This window comes from Diadema setosum, chromosome 15 (assembly GCF_964275005.1).
Source record: "Diadema setosum chromosome 15, eeDiaSeto1, whole genome shotgun sequence".
NCBI classification, from domain to species: Eukaryota; Metazoa; Echinodermata; class Echinoidea; order Diadematoida; family Diadematidae; genus Diadema; species Diadema setosum.
Window position 1 is genome coordinate 27,355,575 of NC_092699.1, and position 19,611 is coordinate 27,375,185.

At 39.4% G+C, this 19,611-nt stretch overlaps 1 protein-coding gene across 1 annotated transcript in view; it reads right to left on the reverse strand.

The window, feature by feature from the left end:
• LOC140239233 (polyamine-transporting ATPase 13A3-like) overlaps positions 1-19,611 on the reverse strand; it is a 60,414-nt gene that overhangs the window by 10,765 nt on the left and 30,038 nt on the right. The window contains exons 6-19 of the mRNA XM_072319110.1: positions 17,319-17,399; positions 16,479-16,548; positions 15,588-15,722; positions 12,990-13,056; positions 12,075-12,206; positions 11,036-11,200; positions 10,347-10,457; positions 9,447-9,493; positions 8,559-8,747; positions 7,709-7,770; positions 7,074-7,218; positions 2,106-2,222; positions 1,378-1,531; positions 628-748 (exon numbers count right to left, since the gene is read on the reverse strand). Coding sequence (XP_072175211.1) covers positions 628-748; positions 1,378-1,531; positions 2,106-2,222; positions 7,074-7,218; positions 7,709-7,770; positions 8,559-8,747; positions 9,447-9,493; positions 10,347-10,457; positions 11,036-11,200; positions 12,075-12,206; positions 12,990-13,056; positions 15,588-15,722; positions 16,479-16,548; positions 17,319-17,399 — 1,596 coding nt within the window. The remainder of the gene's footprint in view (positions 1-627; positions 749-1,377; positions 1,532-2,105; positions 2,223-7,073; positions 7,219-7,708; positions 7,771-8,558; positions 8,748-9,446; positions 9,494-10,346; positions 10,458-11,035; positions 11,201-12,074; positions 12,207-12,989; positions 13,057-15,587; positions 15,723-16,478; positions 16,549-17,318; positions 17,400-19,611) is intronic.

Here is a 19,611-nt window from a genome sequence, read left to right on the forward strand (position 1 = left end):
ACAGTTTTCTCACTTCACAATTGGTTCCCCACTGGGGAACACAGAGAAACTGAATGAGCCACTTATCTACGCCATGAGGCGATTAAGTGTCAGAGCTGTTCTCTATGCCACAGGAATACCTCTGCTAGCCTCACTCTAATTCTTAGCGGTCCCCTCAGCCATTACCCCCATAACTGGTACATTTCAGTCTACTGTCTGCTAAGCTTGCGACATTCCAGTGCAGCTGCTATTCAAGCTACCTTGCGACATCCCAGTGCAGCTGTTACTCAAGCTACATCGCTACTGTCTCCACACTCTCCTTTCCATCACAGTGAGCAGGAAATCGTGCTAAGTATCAATTCATTTCACTCACCACACAGTGAGTTCAACTTGCCCAAGGCAATAGTGGACTTGCAAGGTTTTAGCAATGTGAAGCAAAAGCATGGGCAGATAGCTACTATATACTATGCCATCTTTGTAGTGAACACAGACCACCACCTCCAGCTCAAAGAAAATTGCATTTACCCATTGAGGATGAGGTGATTTTGCTATAACGTACACTTCCTATAGACGCCTGCCCGAGTATCCTCTGGACTATCCTTCAACAGGTTAAGAGTAAATCCAACCATGCGGCAGTCACATCCCTACCTTTGTATTTTCTGTGCCTTGTGCCACTGGAGACCGGGGTCCATGGGTTTCCATGCCAACGCCAGAACCCTAAAGCCGTCGGCAGTGTAGGATCGCAGGGTGTCCTCAAAGTTATTTGGAACTGCAGGCATAATGATGAAATATAACCACACCATGATTTCATGTCCCATACGTTCAGGTAATGCCCGCTGGGAATTCTTCATGATATCTTGACTGATCATTTCACAACTTTTCACTCATTTTTTTTTTTTTAATGAAACTTTGCTAACTATTCCTTTGTGTGCAATCTAGCATTAACTGAATACTGCACAAAAACAACTAACACAAGAAATTTTTAACTTTCCTTAGATGTACATGTATATCAAATTATAACTTTTGTTTTAAAAGTTAGTTATACTGATACATTGATAGCCTGTGCATAAGCCAGGATAGGATGGGCACAGTTCCTGTGACGTGATTATTGTTAAAATGAAATGTTAAATAATTTGGAATTATTTTCAAATTCTGCTCTCCACTGAACTATAGCACATAAAATGATAATGTGCAATATTTTTGGCATACAAGATACCAGGTATGTACAAAATATTTGTATGTTCAAAATTATGAATGAGGGGAGCTCACTGAAATTAAGCTCATTATGTGAAAATGGCTGCAAGAAATACATAGCATGATTCATGCATCAACAGCATCTGCAGCTCAAAATATCCCCTTGGAAAGAGACAAGTTTGTCTCAGTCCCACCCATTCATACTTGTGTCTGGTAGGCAGAGTGAGGCGATCTTTTCCGGTGCCCCTTTGCAGTGGACAGTCATGTGCTTGGCGTTCATGGCCCTGGCTATCACACTCATGCGCTGGAGGCTGGAGGAGAACGGGAACTGCTTGATGATGCCAATTTCGCCTGCGTCCTGCGTTACCATGGAGATGGATAGATCGAACTAGGTCTTAGCAACGTAATTGCATTTCAATTTGTGATATTAGGGGAATGAAGCTAACTGCCAACATATTCAGATTTTTCAATATTTTTTTTTTCTATCTTGGGAAGATCTGCTTAATGCTGTAACGTCATATAAAACTTTTACAAATACAACAACTTCAAGTAAAAGACCAGGGACATACCTGAATTGTAAATGTATTTTTAGTAGAGTCACACTGCCAAAATTGGGGTGTGAAAACACCTGATATTTGCACATACAATGCACTTTGCATGTCTACTCGTATTTCGCACATATTTCACATCAAATGGATATTGTAAAAGTGAAAATTTCCATGCATTTAGAGTGACATAAAATTACTGAAAAAATAAAGGTACATAAATTTTTGATAGTTATGTCTTACTACAACTGTACTTCATATACTTCATATTTTGATTCCCAGAAATTATAAACATGTGAAATCCACCTAATCTAATCAAGCAAGGGAAATGACTCACATGGCAATCTTTGCTTTGAAAGTAACAAGCGAATATCACATGACTATTACCTCTTCGCCTGTATCAACCTCAGCCTTGAGATCTGCATGCTTGCCTGGACTGCGAACAACTGTGGGAACCATGGCGTCATAGTTACTGGTTTCTGCCGGATTGGACTCCTCTAGAACCTACAGAAAGTCAGTCAACAGTCAGTCAGCAGATCCAGGCAACGGGAAGTTACTCTGCGTTTTACATGAAGCAAACTAACTGTAAAAAAAAATTTCATGTGTATGAAACTTTTGCAAATTTTGCAAGGTGCCAAGATTAATGTAAGTAAAATGCACATGAAAGTTTTTTGCCTACTCAATGCATTGAATTCCAGCTGCAATTCGAACAAGTTTTTTTTTGCTGCGAAAAAAATCATCAGCTCCATAGCATTATCAAAAGTTTCTGGTTTTACAGAATACGCAAAAGCACACACACATCATGTGTCATTTGTACATATATGAAAAGATAAGGAAAAAAAGGAAGAGGAAAAGGATAAGGAAAAGATATCTTTTCCTTTTGTGGATGACTGAATAATTGATGACAAATAACTTTGACAATACTTTAATACTGATATTAGTGATACTGATGGAAATAAGAATAAGAATAATCACCTTTTATATATCCCCAACCAACCACATCACAGTTTTTTAAAGTGTCTCACATCATATCATCACCCATTCACTGGTAGAAAACCCTGAACCTACGGTGCACTTGCAGCATGCTCTCAGCAGCAGTCTCAAAAGCCAAGCTGCCACATTCAAGGATACATAGCAGTAAATCCAAGCACAATTGTGTTCATCATCCTACTGGCTATCCATTCGTTGATGCACCTTGATATGCATGTACAGTGTACATACAGTAGACATTCACTGGCCACTTTAAAAACAGGTGGTGTGATAATGCTCTACCAAATCACTTACAATATCATGATCACGATGCTTTTTTTTTTTTTTCATTTCTATGGACAGTTTTCCAAAAAACAAAGGGACAGTCTTGTTACAAAAATTGATAGACTCCCCTCATCACAGCCTGGTACCAAAAAAAAAAAAAAAAAAATGAGAAGACGTTCAGTTGAATACATTTGTCATTAGCTAGGGGTGACAACTTTGAACATCACTTATTGTCATTACATTTTACGACTAAATCAGCAAAATATTATGTGGCATATGAGCAGAGGAATGTGATGTCATGTGATTAGATCATGTCATGTGATTAACAGTGTGGTCACCTGACCAGCAAATGCAGCTGCATAGTGTCATGATTGCACGAGCATGATATCATCACATGGAGAGGCCAAAACTGTTACTTGGAGTTTAACAGGATATCATGTTGTTGAAAAGGAGGATCTCCACCGCCGACTCAATTTGACTTTTATTAAAAATACAACTGTAGAGTGAAAAGCAGACCAACAGAAAATTTTCATTACAGCTCAAACAGATAACACACTGACATCCACCTCCGAACAACAATACCTTACAAAAGCTGCTTTCAAGCCACTTTTTGTGACCGGTACTGTAATACAATCTGCTATGCACATTTGACTGAACTTGCATAATTCTTGAGCCATCAGTCTAAAATGACAGGAATTACTCAAAAAAAAAAAAAAAATCACGGAACATTGATTGAATAAGTTAGGTGTCCCCATAGCACAAATATTACAAAGTACACTGTAGGTCTCTGGAAGAATTTTGGACAACAATCAATGCCTTGTTTATGTGAACTGGAAATTCTCTATACAGCAGCTGTGAACCATGGATAATCAATAATTAATGGTAGCTTTGGTGATGATATGAACAAAAATACATGTTATGTATGACAATTTCATGAACTTCTGTCTGGTACGTGAAATTTGACAAAAACAGCCTGAAATTGACGATATTAATGTTAATAGCACTGGAGGAATGAACCTAAATTCATATGTGTTCATATGATTAGAACTTGACAATAAAAGAAATTTCCATGACTAATTTTCATGCACATAAATGTTTGATGATAAAGATTGCATTGAATCAGCAGAGTTGGATTATACACTGCACAGTCAGTCTGAAATGAACATTGTTTTACTGTAATATTCATAAGACAAAGCATATTGTAATCGTGACAACAAAACGATTGCCCTTCAAGTTGCGATCACATGTCAATGATAATGACAATGGATGTGATGACGCTTATCACTGATGAATTACGACAATGCTTTTTGTAAAATGTCACGGGTGGGTGGCTAGTCAGTGATTCGTGTGGAGTGTTTATACATGACTGTATGGAAACTTGTTGTGACATTAATGCAGATTGAAATCAGATTCTACATACCAAGCCACCTTCTGTATCCCCATGTTCATGCATTGTCTTTGGGACAAAGAATGCAAAACCCACAAACATGTGTCTTTAAAAATGTCCTCTGTCAATACTGCAAGTTACATGTACTACCAGAGCCTTAATGAAGAAATATACCAGCTGGGGGGGGGGTTTCATAAAGCTGTTCGTAACGTTACGAACAACTTACAAGCGACTGGTGATCAGTTCTTGTGCTGAATTATGGAAATTCTGATTAGTATAGCACATCAGAACTGATCACCAGTCGCTCGTAAGTCGTTCGTAACTTTACGAACAGCTTTATGAAACACCCCCCTGGTACTGTCTATAAATTTTCACAGACATATAAACTGATGGACTCCATGGAAAAGGTTTGGAAGACTCGTCTCCATGGCTTGCACTTACAACGGTAGTTTTTCATGTTGCTCATTGATCATCCTACGCAAATCTAGTCTCCATAACTGCGTGACGGATCACGTATGCCAACAAACATCCAATAGTGAATGTGAACTGATGTATATGTGTGAAAAGGACACCTATTTTTTCACTCCTTTTAATCTATGGATTATATTTTAACCACACAATTCAATTACAATGTACCTTTGTGTCTTGAGGGGCTATTCAAGATGGTGCCCCTGAATAATTTGCACAGAATGTAGCATAACCTCAATGCATCTAAACCTCCCCCAGCTGCCCTTCTGCCTGTAGCAACTCTTACATTCTGGTTTACTTGTTCTCCCACTTGAAAGGTCAAAGGTCATGGGACATACAGGTCTGTAAATGGTTCTGTAGCTGGTATCACTATCCACTATATTTTTTTTGATCAATACAAATAGAACTTGTGGGTGACACACATCTATGAACAACCCCCCCCCCAAAAAAAAACTGATCCGAATTTGTTCACACTATTCAAACACAAATTATCCCAAAATTCATTGCTTTCTTCAATTCGGAGAGTTACATGTAGATTTGCTAGCACCACTTAATGTCACAGCAATGCCCTCTTCTTACGACAAGAGGAAGCGCATAGGAGTTAGGGAACTATTATGCATGCTAAGCCTACTTATCTTGTGCAACACACTTTTCACCTCCTTCCTTCTAACGAGTTTGATATCTTTTTCCACTTCCTCTTGTTCTACTACTGTACGTCTTCCCTTCACTGCTTAAACATGACGAAACCATACAAAGAGATACACGATGACAGAGTGAAATATATCCAGATACTCAATTGAATGATTCTTCGTTTACCTACAATATGGTTTAGTCTTTTCATTCTCCAATAGCCTTCTTTACAGAGACAGTTACTTCACACATTTTGCGACGCGCACATAAAACTTTTATGCAGCAATGTGCAGGATGAAGAGTATTACATTTCTTGATTCCTTAGGTTATTATTAAAATGCTAACTGTAAAAGTGGAAATTTTTGTTGAGTGGGAATTTTCAAGCATTTTGAGCGACAACAAACCAGTGCGAAAATAAAAACATGTGAATATTTTTGCATGTCAATGTTCCGCTAATAAATGTCTTGATTCTGTGGAAATAAAAACACATGAAATTCATCTCACCCAGCCAAGCGTGAAAAATTTTGAAGACCTACTTATTTTGATATCCCTATAGAGTAAGAACCCCAATCTTCGGACGGCCTCCAATATCCGGACACTTACCACTTATCACAAGGCAGCAAAGTCGACTGTCACAGCACAAGCATATCACATCGTTTCACATACTAGCACACTCGTTCACCACACGAAAATGCCCGAGTCACCTCCAAAAATCCATCTAAAATCCCAAACTTTGCCGTCAAAATTGCGGAATCGCCGCAATTTTTCCAAAGCGCGCACAAATTAGGGCCCGTGTTAAGAATCGGGGTCGCCGAAAAAGTGCTAAAAAATTGAAAATTACGCTGTTTGGTTGTGAGATTTTTTGCTTATCGCAAGCTCAGAGTATGATGGTATCCTCAAAAACACAAAAGACAAACAAAATCTCCGTACGTGCCGATGCAGTGAATGAATGTACAGGGGCTGAATGCAAGTGGAGAGTCCCCAAACTTCGGACACGAACGGGCGTCGCAACATCGCCAATGCAACCTTGCGTCAACAAGGTATGGCGCGCGCGGATATTTCAGCGGCCTTGTATGCGTACTGACATTGCACGCGTGTCCGGATTTTGGAGACGCTGTCCGAATTTTGGGGAATTGACAAGGTGATAATATTTGGGGATTTTGTGAAATTTTACGATCGGTTTAACAAAATCAATATTGCGAAAAATTAGTTTGATATATGTGACAAACATTATTATTGATTTCATTTTGTGGAAAATTATTTGAGTTGAATAAATATTGCAAAAAGCTCAAGTGTCCGAAAATTGGGGCTTTTACTCTATATGCACTGAACTTGTACTGTCACTGCCTGGTAATTTTTATATATTTTATCTCTCATGGCGACCAGGGATGACATCTCATAGCGCTTTGTATCCAGTGGAAAAGGCGCTCTACAAATATCAACTATTAAATTACGAAAAAAAACAACACTTTTACAGTACTTTGCTTATTGAAACATACTAGACAAACTTCCTGTCAATTTGACTTCAAAACACCGTACCATTATCCCAACTTTCCTACTGAAAACGAGGAGAAAACATCCAAGTCCGCTAAGGAAGCAGAGGGGAGATAACTCACCCATCCCGTGGCTTCAAACATCTTGATGTCCAGGGGGTCGCCGGCCAGCTCTCCGTTGATGAAGGTCAGGGAGTGGCAGGTAGCCATGGTGGACACGAATGGACCGATGGGGATCGACGTGGGGTCGGCTATCATGGGGCCAAAACTGACCATAGAAGAACAAGAGGAAAACAATCATTGATACCTACTTGCAAAGTTCAGCTGGAAATAGAAATCAAAACAATATTATAATTCAAGCATGTATATAGGAGTTACAGTTTTTCATCTTTGTGATGTAGATGTGCATTTCAAACAAGTCATCTGATGTATCAATAATCCCTCTTGGCATTTTTTCGACACACATAGCAGACATAGAAACTACATATCTTCCCTGGGGTGAGAAGAAAAAAAAAAAATCGTCACTCAATTTTGAATATCAATAACACTGATTTGAGTTTCAAAACAGTACCATTATTAGTGTAATCCAAAACAATGCTTCTACAATATATGTCGTCAAATTTTTATATTATCTTTATGAAAATATCGCAAGAATGACAAAAGTTTTTTGAGGGACAAGGTCTTGTCAGCCAAAGAACAATATATGATCAATGAACAAATTGTGAGTCTGGGGAAAGTCATGGTAAAACTAAACATACCCTCCTTCTGAGGTCTCCTGCACCCCTAGCAGGTCCAGTCCATCCTCAGTGAGGGTCCCAGTCTACCATGGGGTGAGGAGAATACAGAGATATAAGTTTAAGTAAGATCTGGATCCACACAAGTTTGACATGCACATAGACCAATGACTAGTGCCAACTATCAAGGCAACATCAAGAACATCAAATGGAAATGAAAATCCCAAGCACTTTATCTGCACAGTATCCTCAACATCAATATACATCGATACCAATATAATCACTAACACATATACCAATACCAAAATCAACATCAACACCAATACCAATACCAATACCAATACCAATACCGATACCGATACCGATACCTATACCAATACCAATACCAATACCAATACCAGTACCAATACCAGTACCAATACCAATACTAATATCAATTTCAAAGGCCCTGTTTACCTTTGGGAACAGTAATACAAAAAATGTTTTAGATATGACATTTAACGCATAAGTGTAGGTCTGTTGTACCACAAAACATCCACTCATATAAAATTTTCGCGATAAAGCCTAAAATATACGGAGATATCTGTATTGTTCTCAATAAACCGTAACTGTAGACGGTTTAGTCTGGAAGCATTTTTATTATATCTATTGTTCACATTTTGCATATTCAAAAATACTTAACATCCATTTTACCAATTCAAATTTTTACAGTGGTTGTTTCTATCCCTAACTTAATAGTAGAAATATTTTAGAGCACTAATGTTTGGTTTTTGTTTCATCTGCATATGGTAAATTATGCTTTTAATATTACACCATATTTTATCAATATATGAAGAATTTAAAACCTTTCTGCCTTGCCCAGTTTGCAACTGACCTTATCAAAGCAGAGTATGTCCAGGGCTCCACACAGGTTGATGCGCTGGGGGCTGATGCAGAAAATGCCCCTCCTCTTGAGGCGGAGCTGGGCGTACACCATCCCAATGGTCAGGGCAGCGGGCAGGGCAGGGGGGACGGCAATCGTGATGATGTCCAGAGATTTCAGAACGATCTCCTTCACTGCGGTCTGAGAAATTCATGGGAAAAGAGGGAGGTGGTAGTCAATAGGGAAAAATTGTTATTCTGTGGACACCTACATGATAGAGTGATCCTTCACTTTAGTCATTTGATTTTGTGGTTCAGCATTTCACCAATTTAGTTTGTCCTTCTGCCTCACTATTTAATTTTTCATACCCATACTTGAACATTGAAGATTGAATGTAAGCAGCACAAAGAGAGAAAAGCAGTGAAATATTGAGTACAACATGCTCGTGATATGCACATACAATTTCTGCAATATTTTCAGATTCCGAGCTTGCAGCATGCTCAGATTTCAAGTTGTGGACCACCCTGCCCTTCTCAAATATTCACTAATCAAACTACTGGATTAAGTGCATAATTGAACCCATTCACTGCTCCAGTGGCCCGTTGCATAAAACTTACCGTTGAATTTCAGTGGTAACTACCGTCAAAATTAGGTGTCACAGCCAATCAGCATCAAGGATTATAAGCTTTACTGCTAATTTGAAGACTTACTGCTAGAAAGGAGCGGTAAGTCCAGCGGTAAGGGTTTTATGCAACAGGGCACATGTATCTGACACTACCAGGTATTCTAAAGAACATTCAAGCCACCAACCGACCTAGTCTATAGCAAGCTATTAGCCACCTAGCATAAGTCAGATATTTGCAGTCTTTCTACATAACCCACATACTCATATATACATACCTCATCTAATGCTAGCACCACCACAGTGTAGGCAAAACCAATAAAAGCTGGAGGAAGGGGGGTAAAAAGAGAGATTCAGATTACACAGAGTAAATAACTTGTGGTCAATGCTTGGAAAATAAATACACAAAGATGCAAGGACTGGTTATGAAATGGTCTTTGTGCCTGCCTGACCTTTCTATGCCTTTTGACAACATGAGAGAAAATACATGTAATAGCTTGGACATAATACTTGTGTGCAGATGAAGTTATAATGACCTTTTTTTGACCAGCAACCTATTGATAGTGTCATTCAAGTCTTCTCTTTATAGAGAACAAAACAAAATAAGACTGCTGGAATTAGGGTCAATGAATCAAGGACAGAAAATCATCAAGATAAAACTCACTGATGAGTTTGAAATGCATTCAAATTTGTGAGTATTCCCGACTTGCCCTTCTCTCCCTCTAAGATCACAGGGAACTCTTCATCCAAAAGTCTAAAATCTACCTAAGCTAACAAAAAACTAAAATAGTGCATTATCTTTGCAATAAATATTCTATTACCTTTAAAACAAATCTAACATACTAAAAAGGAGTTTTGAAAACAATATTAATAATTACAGTTTTTGAGGCTGATGGGTTTGTCACACATAGCTATAACTGTTATGAAGCTGCTTGTGTAGTGTGTCATCAATCCTCCAGTGGTCGTGTGTGAAAACAACATGCTACACAGTGGGAAGTTGCCGGGTGACATAATAAGAGTTAATCCAGAATTTCTGCAGATGCATAGAATTTTGGGAATTTGTGTCTCTGGTGAAAGGAAACAACAGATTTTGATATTTTCAGTCAAGGAGAGATAGCTCTAGACTGGAATTGGCCTTCAAGGGGGAGAGAAGGGGGAGGGGGAGGGGAAAGACTCACCAAAGCCAGCAAGAATGGCAACAAAGAGCAGTGAGTCTCTGAAGAGCTTGATTTCAGTGGGCATGGGATACAGGATGGAGCGAACCATGTTCCCCTTGGCAGTGGAAAAACCTAGCAAGACAGAAAACGAGGAAATAAGGCAAAATACATCAGAGTGGAGTTTACATGCAGTCATCTCCAACTTCAAATCTCATCTACACAGACTTTGATTTCAGATGTGACTGACCCCATTCTCAACTTTAGATTCAGCACCCTCAAAACAGGTTAAAACCATCAAATCTTTTCAACTTTTATCAGCTAAAGAAATATACAGGAATTTAAATGTTTGGTGGCCATCTTGAATATCCCAGAATCCTAAAGAGTACAAAAGTTGCATCATCCAGATTTGGATTCAGCACCTTCAAAATGCAGAAATTTCAGATTGTGGTGGCCATTTTGGTGGCCATCTTGAATATCTCAAATTACTCAAGGACGTAGGAGGGTTCTTTTTTTTTCAGTAATCTTTATTTGATTTCTGTAATTTCACATACAAAGACATTCATTTTGAAGAGCTGCATCATCCAGATTTGGATTCAACACCCTCGATAAAACATTGGGAGGATGGTAAAACAAGGTTAGGCCAAAAATCTGACTTTGGCACCCAGACTATCTACATCATTCATACAAATTCAAGTACCCAGGTATCTCACCTGTAAGAACAACCACTGCCTTGACCTTCTCCTCTGCATAGAACCTGGTCTGGATGACGTGAGTCCCGCAGAACAGAGTGTGTCGCTTGTGTTCGTCCATGGAGTATGTCAACTCTCCACTCTCAGGGTTGGGCAGTGGTGTCTTCGTGATGGGGACACTCTCCCCTAGCAGAGGTTAAAAGTAATTCAAAAGAGTAAGCACCTTAGCTCCTGAATTGCATTTTGGGGCCAGCTTTCAAAGCTATGTGGCATACCATATACGGGTATGAACCTGTAAGTATCACATGCATATTATAAAATCATCTTTTCCTTTCTTTAACAAGCTATTGATGGTTTGCAAGTATAAAACCATTGAATTGGACCACAAAATCTATTTGCAATCATTAAAAGGTGAACCTGTGTGCTATAATAGCCACTATTATCATCATCATCAATACCCGAGACAGTTCCCTGCAAAAATTGAATGTTGAAGTGTTTTGAGAACAATCGTCGTGTTTCATTTCTGTGGTCCCTGGAATGTTTGATAATGGATAAAATGCTGCAGAAATGCCTTACTACAACCATGAATAATTCAAGCAAACAATAACAAATAAACCAGCCACCTAAACAGCCAACCAACCAAACAAGCAAACATACATTCAAGAGTCATACAAGCATCTTTTAGAACAAGGCATTTGCAGCTCACCAATATGTCACATTTAATACCTTTATACTCCAACAAATATCATAATTTATTGATTGCCTATCAAAGAGGCTCAGGGCCACTTCTCATCAGGCAGAGACTAAGAAGAAATTTTTGCACAAGGAATTTTTCACGCTTGGTCGGGTAAGTTGAATTTGGCATATTTCTTTTTATCCGAATCAAAGTCTATAATACAACAAGCAAAATATTCACATTTTTAAATATTTGTGCTAGCTTTATGTCTTGCAAATTGCGCAGATATTTCCACACAGTGAAAATTTCCACTTTTACAGTAGTTAAAAAAAACAAAAACAAAACAGTGACAAGGAAGATGCAGGTCACATGATCTAATCCTACCTGTGAGGGAGCTCTCATTGACGATGCAGTTCCCCGCCACCAAGACGGCATCACACGTCATCGTACAGCCACTGGAGGGAATGATGAGGACATCTCCTGGTACCAGCTGGTCCTCCCATACCGTCTCAACTTCTACTCTCCCAAATCAGAGATAGATAGATAATTAGATAGATAGATAGATAGATAGATAGATAGATAGATAGATAGATAGAAAGACAGACAGATGGATATAAATAGATAGTGAGAGAGAGATGAATAGAGAAACAGATGGACAGGTATGGAGATATGCAGATATGTAGATAGATAGATAGATAGATAGATAGATAGATAGATAGATAGATAGATAGATGAATGGATAGACACTTACAATGTACATAAATGGATAGATAGATGGATGGACAAATAAAGGAATAGACAGACCGACAGATTGATACATATATACATACAGTAGATAAATGGATGGATGGAGAAATGATAGACAGAGATTGATAGATAGAAAGGGAGAGAGCACAAAACAAAACTCCATCTCTTTTTATTCATTAAGAGACTTCTGCAAGCTTAGATGGGCTGTAAAAGATTCTTTTTCCCCCTCTTTAACTAAATCAATAATTACATAGTAAACCTTGTTTAACAACTCACAGATGCCTGGATGTAGATGTATATATCTAACATCTCTCAAGGTAAAAGAAAAGTTAATGCACATCAACACAACATAGCATGAACTGACTGTCATAACCTATCATTCCTTACACACCCAATATACCACAAGTAAAATCATTACTATAAATCTTGAGAAAAAATAAAATCCTGAAAAGCTAAACTGCGGGAAAGGTTTGTGAGGAGAATAAACAGTATAAATTCTACCCGGAAATGCAAAATTTCTGTGACTAAAGGGTAAACAACAAAATGAGTCACCTCCATTTGGACGAAGAACTTGAACGGTGGTGTTGGACCGGACCATGGCTCGCAAGGTGGTCGCTTGCTGCGAACACAAGGAGAATGAAAGGCGTAACAAATTAGGTAGAGAGGTGTAGTTTTATATCATTGAATATGGATAATATAACTTTGCAAATCACATAAAGACTTTGATATATCATGGAATGAAAAATGCATAATGATTTCATACACAGACGTGACAGAGAAATGGGAAAAAGGAAAAAGATATGATTGTGCTGTGAAACAGATATCAAAATGGTTAGGGATGAAATCAGGGGTCTGGAAAAAAAAAAAACAGCAGTGGGAGAAAGGCCCAGGAATAGGATAAAAAATGAAACCTAAATGACTATGATGTAAACTGACGAAAAACTGTGACATATCTACATGTACACTGTATATACTACCAATTGTACAGTACATAATCATACCACTATACACCTATGTGGGAATAGTGCCACTTTCATCGATGAAAAAACATAAACAATAGAGATCACATCACAAGTGTCTGGGATCATGTCTCAGACACCTTTGATGACGATGTCAAGAAACACTATAACTCATCTCTAGCAGACGCTACAGAAAGAAAAAAAAAATGAGTAGAAGTGGCGACTATAACAATGACAACATCTCAATTTGTAAAGCGTATAACAAAAGTACATGCATTCTTCTGTGCTGCAACAGCTCCTACATAAGTTTAGTGAACAATATATTTTATAAAGGGATGCATTTGAATCATGCTAAAAGTAAATACATTCTTCTGTGCTGCAACAGCTCCTACATAAGTTTAATAGTGAACAATATATTTTATAAAGAGATGCATTTGAATCATGCTACAGTTGAGGAATTCCTGATTTCCAGTGGTGAGTTACTCCACAACTCGGGGGCCACACAAATAAGCAAATGCTTGTTCTCCTAATATCAGTCCTGTTTTACATGTTGGGATGGTGGACCGATGGATGCCATGGGCAGGTTTGACTTTTTATAGTTTGCAGGCACAATCCCCTGTTGGTCATAAAGGAGTCTGTGCCAAGACTACTATATGCACCACTGGCACTTTCCCATAGGTCCTGTACTGTAGCCTCTGAGAAGCTGCAGTGACAGGGTGCTGCATGTAGTAGTCTTGGCGCAGACTCCTTTACGACCAACAAGGTTTCATGCCTGCAAAGTAGGTTTGACTGCAATCATATCGTAAAAAATATTATAAAATGGGTTCAAGAATGTAGCCAACTGGAAGCGCTGAAATGAGTCACGTGTGCTTGTATTAATTTCTCACTAACATCCGGATCCACGGCCGACGTACGTCACAAGGTTTGCGCTAGCAGTGCGCACTCAATCAGTTGTTACAAGTGCGTCGCGCGCTACTATACGCGCTGTCAATCCTGTAAACAACTTCTAGTTCGGGCTGCCGGCCGGCCTTTCTTGCGTGCATAACATGTGTGGCGTACGTATACTCTTATACGTACTACAGTACTTATATGTGCGGGATTTCCAAGTGCGACGTGTTTGGGACGAACATCTTCGGACATCTTGATCCACAAATGTACGTGAAAAATGTTGTTAGTTTTCGACCCATTTTATAAAACAAATGATGCACAGGATTATTTCGTGGCGTTAGTGGAGACGCAGCTCACTCTCGGGTATTTACAATGTAATGCAACATGCACTCGGCTTCGCCTCGTGCATGTTTCACAATTGTAAATACCCTCGAGTGCGCTACGCCTCCACTAACGCACTCTATCCTGTGCATCATTTTTATAATAACAAAACCAGATCTCGTCTTCTTCTCCATCATCACAATGCATATCAGTGAGAATGGTACACTATAGATGCAGTCACAGTGGCAAAACTTTTCGAAGTTTAACTTTGTGAACACTTTGCACAGTTTGCTCATGTTCACACTGGTGGCCAAACTTTGTGAAGTTTCAGCTCTCAAAGTTTGTGCAGCAAAGAAAGGTGATTGCCACACAAGGAATGCATGCACATGCACCCCAATGAGCGTGTGCTTCGGAAGCACCACAAAACGGATTTGGACTTGTCGCATGACAAAATTCACAAAGTTTCAGCTTCATGCATGTAGACTGTACAAACTTTAAGACTCGCTGGAGTTCGGGATATTCCCCTCACTTTCGTGGGAAGTTTGCTTCTCATGAAGTTTAGCAAGAAGTTTTCTTGAAGGGTGCAACCACACTGGCAGAACTTGAAGAAAGTAGACTTTGTGAAGTTTTGCCAGTGTGACCACAGCTTATACAAGACTCACCGTCCTGGTGGTGTAGAGTGAGATGGAAGGGGTTCATGGGAAGTTTCTAATGAAGTTTAGCAAGGAGTTTTCACAAAGTTTGTGGCCACACTTGCACAACTTCAAGAAAGTAAACTTTGAGAAGTTTTGCCGGTGTGACCACAGCTTATACAAGACTCACCGTCCTGGTGGTGTAGAGTGAGACGGAAGGGGTTCATGGGAAGTTTCTAATGAAGTTTAGCAAGGAGTTTTCACGAAGTTTGTGGCCACACTTGCACAACTTCAAGAAAGTAAACTTTGAGAAGTTTTGCCGGTGTGACCACAGCTTATACGAGACTCACCGTCCTGGTGGTGTAGAGCGAGACAGAGATGGAGAGGACGGAGAGGGCGATGATGCAGAAGGAGTAGTAGAGGTACTCGTCCACGATCCACACCGTCACGCTGAAGATTTGGAAGATGTAGAAGGGGTTCAGCACCTGCCCGAAATTGAGGAGCAGAAGGCATTCAATCAGAAGAGCTCAGACAATCTCAAGCGTGTAAGTTTATACGATGTCCACAATACGGATCAATACTCAGGCAGGAATAGCATTTGCTTGCTAGGCATCAAAGAGTTTCCGAAAGTGAATACAGATACCATTGTATGTGATGTCTTGAAAAGCATTGCCATTGATATCACACCAGCTGACATCAACGTATCACCTCCTATTTCAAGTGAAGGTGATCAGTGTGTTCGCGCTGGTAAAGGCAGTCAATCACGAATGCACTAGTAATGCTATGTGTATGACCACTGCCTGTCCCCATGCAATCACTCTATTATACAATTGTCTGTCTCATTTATGCTGAATGGCAATAAATTTCTTGACTGAAATTACGTCTTAGCAAAGCTTGAGGTCAAAGCATAGAACTCAAAGAACCTGCTACTGCTTTGCACTTTGGATGGTGTCTCTAGGCAATTTCTTTCAGCGATACAAAATACTACATGTATGACTACAATGTTCTTACACCAGCTCCAAGATTTAATACAGCTGGACAATTCAATATGCATGCTAAGAGAATTTGACTTGACATACATGGAGGAAAGGATATCAACAAAATATCAAAAATTTTGTGTGCTCATTAGGTGTTGCTGCAGATAAATGCTGGGGCAAGCACACTGAATAAAACTACAAAACTTTGAGGGAGAAGAGCTCCAATCTATCAAAACTGGAAGGCAATATACAATTTTATATTACCTCTTGAATGAGAAGTAGAGGGATGGATTTCACATTAATCTTGATTTTGTTGATACCATACACTGACTGCCTGCAAAGAGAAAGAGCATATATACAGATGAAACAGTTTCACTCTGAACACATTTCTCTTTGAAATGTGAATATTGGCCACAGTGAATAATGTGGGGAGGGGTTGAAGTACAACAGCACAAATGGTAATGGGAAACTGTAATGAGCCTGCTTTTGGGGGGGGGGGGGGAAGAGAGGGGAAAAAAGATTGGCACACCTCATACTTCAACCTGATGGTAGATATTACCCACTGCTTGTTGGAATTGAAGATGCAAAGCATGAACTGTGTTGAAAATTGCCATATCTCACATCACCAGGTTAAAATGGTGATGATGTGGATTTAAAACAAACAAACAGACAAAAACACAAACAAACAAACAAAAACAAACAAACAAAACACAACTATGGCATTTCAAAGTCATGGGATAAGATTGGAGGAAACAATTGTTGCAGAACTTCAAATACAAATGAATGAATACCTGCCTGACGGTAAACGTTTCAGAAGACTATTTTAGACCATGCAGTAAATGACAAAGGGCAATTACACGCAGTTACTCTATTATCAAAACATCTAACATATCCTACTTGGTTATCATTACTCAAGGAAAGAATGTGGTAAAAATCCTTAAAAATTATTAGTTTTTTTGCGAAACGAAAGGGAGGAACGACAAAAACTGAAAGTCCGGACACAACAAACTGAACAATCTTAGTCTTGGATGAAGGCAGAGGCCTCACTCCTACACAGTCCCTTACTATAGTGAGAGTGTGACCACTGTTGGTTCCTGGACCTACCTTTCAGACCTCTCCTTCGAGTCCAGACCCAGATGAGCTCGCCTGTACAAATCGTCAGCTGTGGTGTACCTATCCAGTCCCCTGTGTTAAAACACATCAGGAAAGAATAGAAATCATCATACAATACCTACCGGTACTGGTAAATAAAATCTTGCAACTAATCACAGGATATTCACTAAATGGCTCTACTGCACGATTTTGCTTTCATTAATAAAAAAATAAATAAATAAATAAACAAAAAGTGTTGAATGGTCTTGGATAGTACATGATGGTAACATCACTAACTGTGTACATGTACAATACATGCACATGTACACTGAATTCCCATAACTTGCAGGTTTTTAAGTTTTGTTACATTCTGGACTTGGCATCAGGAGGTGTTGCATAAAACAAATAGTGAATGGTTTTGATTTGCGAAAAGGACAAATATTATCTGTTTGATGATAGATGGGCTGTTCATTTCTACTTGCCTTTTGCTCATCATAGAGTACCAGGTATCTCCTCTTTTACCTGCTGCAAAGTCTTGAACTCTTACACTCTTGATCATTCATTATTTGTGCACCATTGTACAAAGATATACAACAAGATCAGGTTGAAGTATTAAAGGTATATCAGCCATATAGTATAAGTGAATGAGTGAGTGAGTGAGTGTGTGTGTGTGTGTGTGTGTGTGTGTGTATGTGTCCAGTAGTATGTGTGAACGGATGCATCTGAATACACTGCTTCATACTTGATGGCACTGATAATGATAATGACGATGATGTTGATGAAGATTATTAGTGCTATTTACTGATCACCACAAAATGATACAAAACAAAGTTCATATCGTTGCAACTGATTGACAAATTGCCCTACATCGACGTAAATAAGCACTGAATTGATCAGTGTTTTAGTAGTAGCCATGATAAAAAATCATGGGCGTACATACTCGAGCAGGATTCGAACCTACGACCTCCTGATCACCGGACAGGCGTCATCTCCACTAGACCACCGAGCTTTCGCCCGAAAGCAAGTGTTGGTTCTAATCCTTATAGCATGCAGCGGGTACTGCTTTGTTATTCAAATTCATGATTTTCTTCCGTCGAGATGTTTTCATTGCAACTGATTGACAAATTGCCCTACATCGACGTAAATAAGCACTGAATTGATCAGTGTTTTAGTAGTAGCCATGATAAAAAATCATGGGCGTACATACTCGAGCAGGATTCGAACCTACGACCTCCTGATCACCGGACAGGCGTCATCTCCACTAGACCACCGAGCTTTCGCCCGAAAGCAAGTGTTGGTTCTAATCCTTATAGCATGCAGCGGGTACTGCTTTGTTATTCAAATTCATGATTTTCTTCCGTCGAGATGTTTTCATTGCAACTGATTGACAAATTGCCCTACATCGACGTAATAAGCACTGAATTGATCAGTGTTTTAGTAGAAAATCATGAATTTGAATAACAAAGCAGTACCCGCTGCATGCTATAAGGATTAGAACCAACACTTGCTTTCGGGCGAAAGCTCGGTGGTCTAGTGGAGATGACGCCTGTCCGGTGATCAGGAGGTCGTAGGTTCGAATCCTGCTCGAGTATGTACGCCCATGATTTTTTATCATGGCTACTACTAAAACACTGATCAATTCAGTGCTTATTTACGTCGATGTAGGGCAATTTGTCAATCAGTTGCAATGAAAACATCTCGACGGAAGAAAATCATGAATTTGAATAACAAAGCAGTACCCGCTGCATGCTATAAGGATTAGAACCAACACTTGCTTTCGGGCGAAAGCTCGGTGGTCTAGTGGAGATGACGCCTGTCCGGTGATCAGGAGGTCGTAGGTTCGAATCCTGCTCGAGTATGTACGCCCATGATTTTTATCATGGCTACTACTAAAACACTGATCAATTCAGTGCTTATTTACGTCGATGTAGGGCAATTTGTCAATCAGTTGCAATGAAAACATCTCGACGGAAGAAAATCATGAATTTGAATAACAAAGCAGTACCCGCTGCATGCTATAAGGATTAGAACCAACACTTGCTTTCGGGCGAAAGCTCGGTGGTCTAGTGGAGATGACGCCTGTCCGGTGATCAGGAGGTCGTAGGTTCGAATCCTGCTCGAGTATGTACGCCCATGATTTTTTATCATGGCTACTACTAAAACACTGATCAATTCAGTGCTTATTTACGTCGATGTAGGGCAATTTGTCAATCAGTTGCAATGAAAACATCTCGACGGAAGAAAATCATGAATTTGAATAACAAAGCAGTACCCGCTGCATGCTATAAGGATTAGAACCAACACT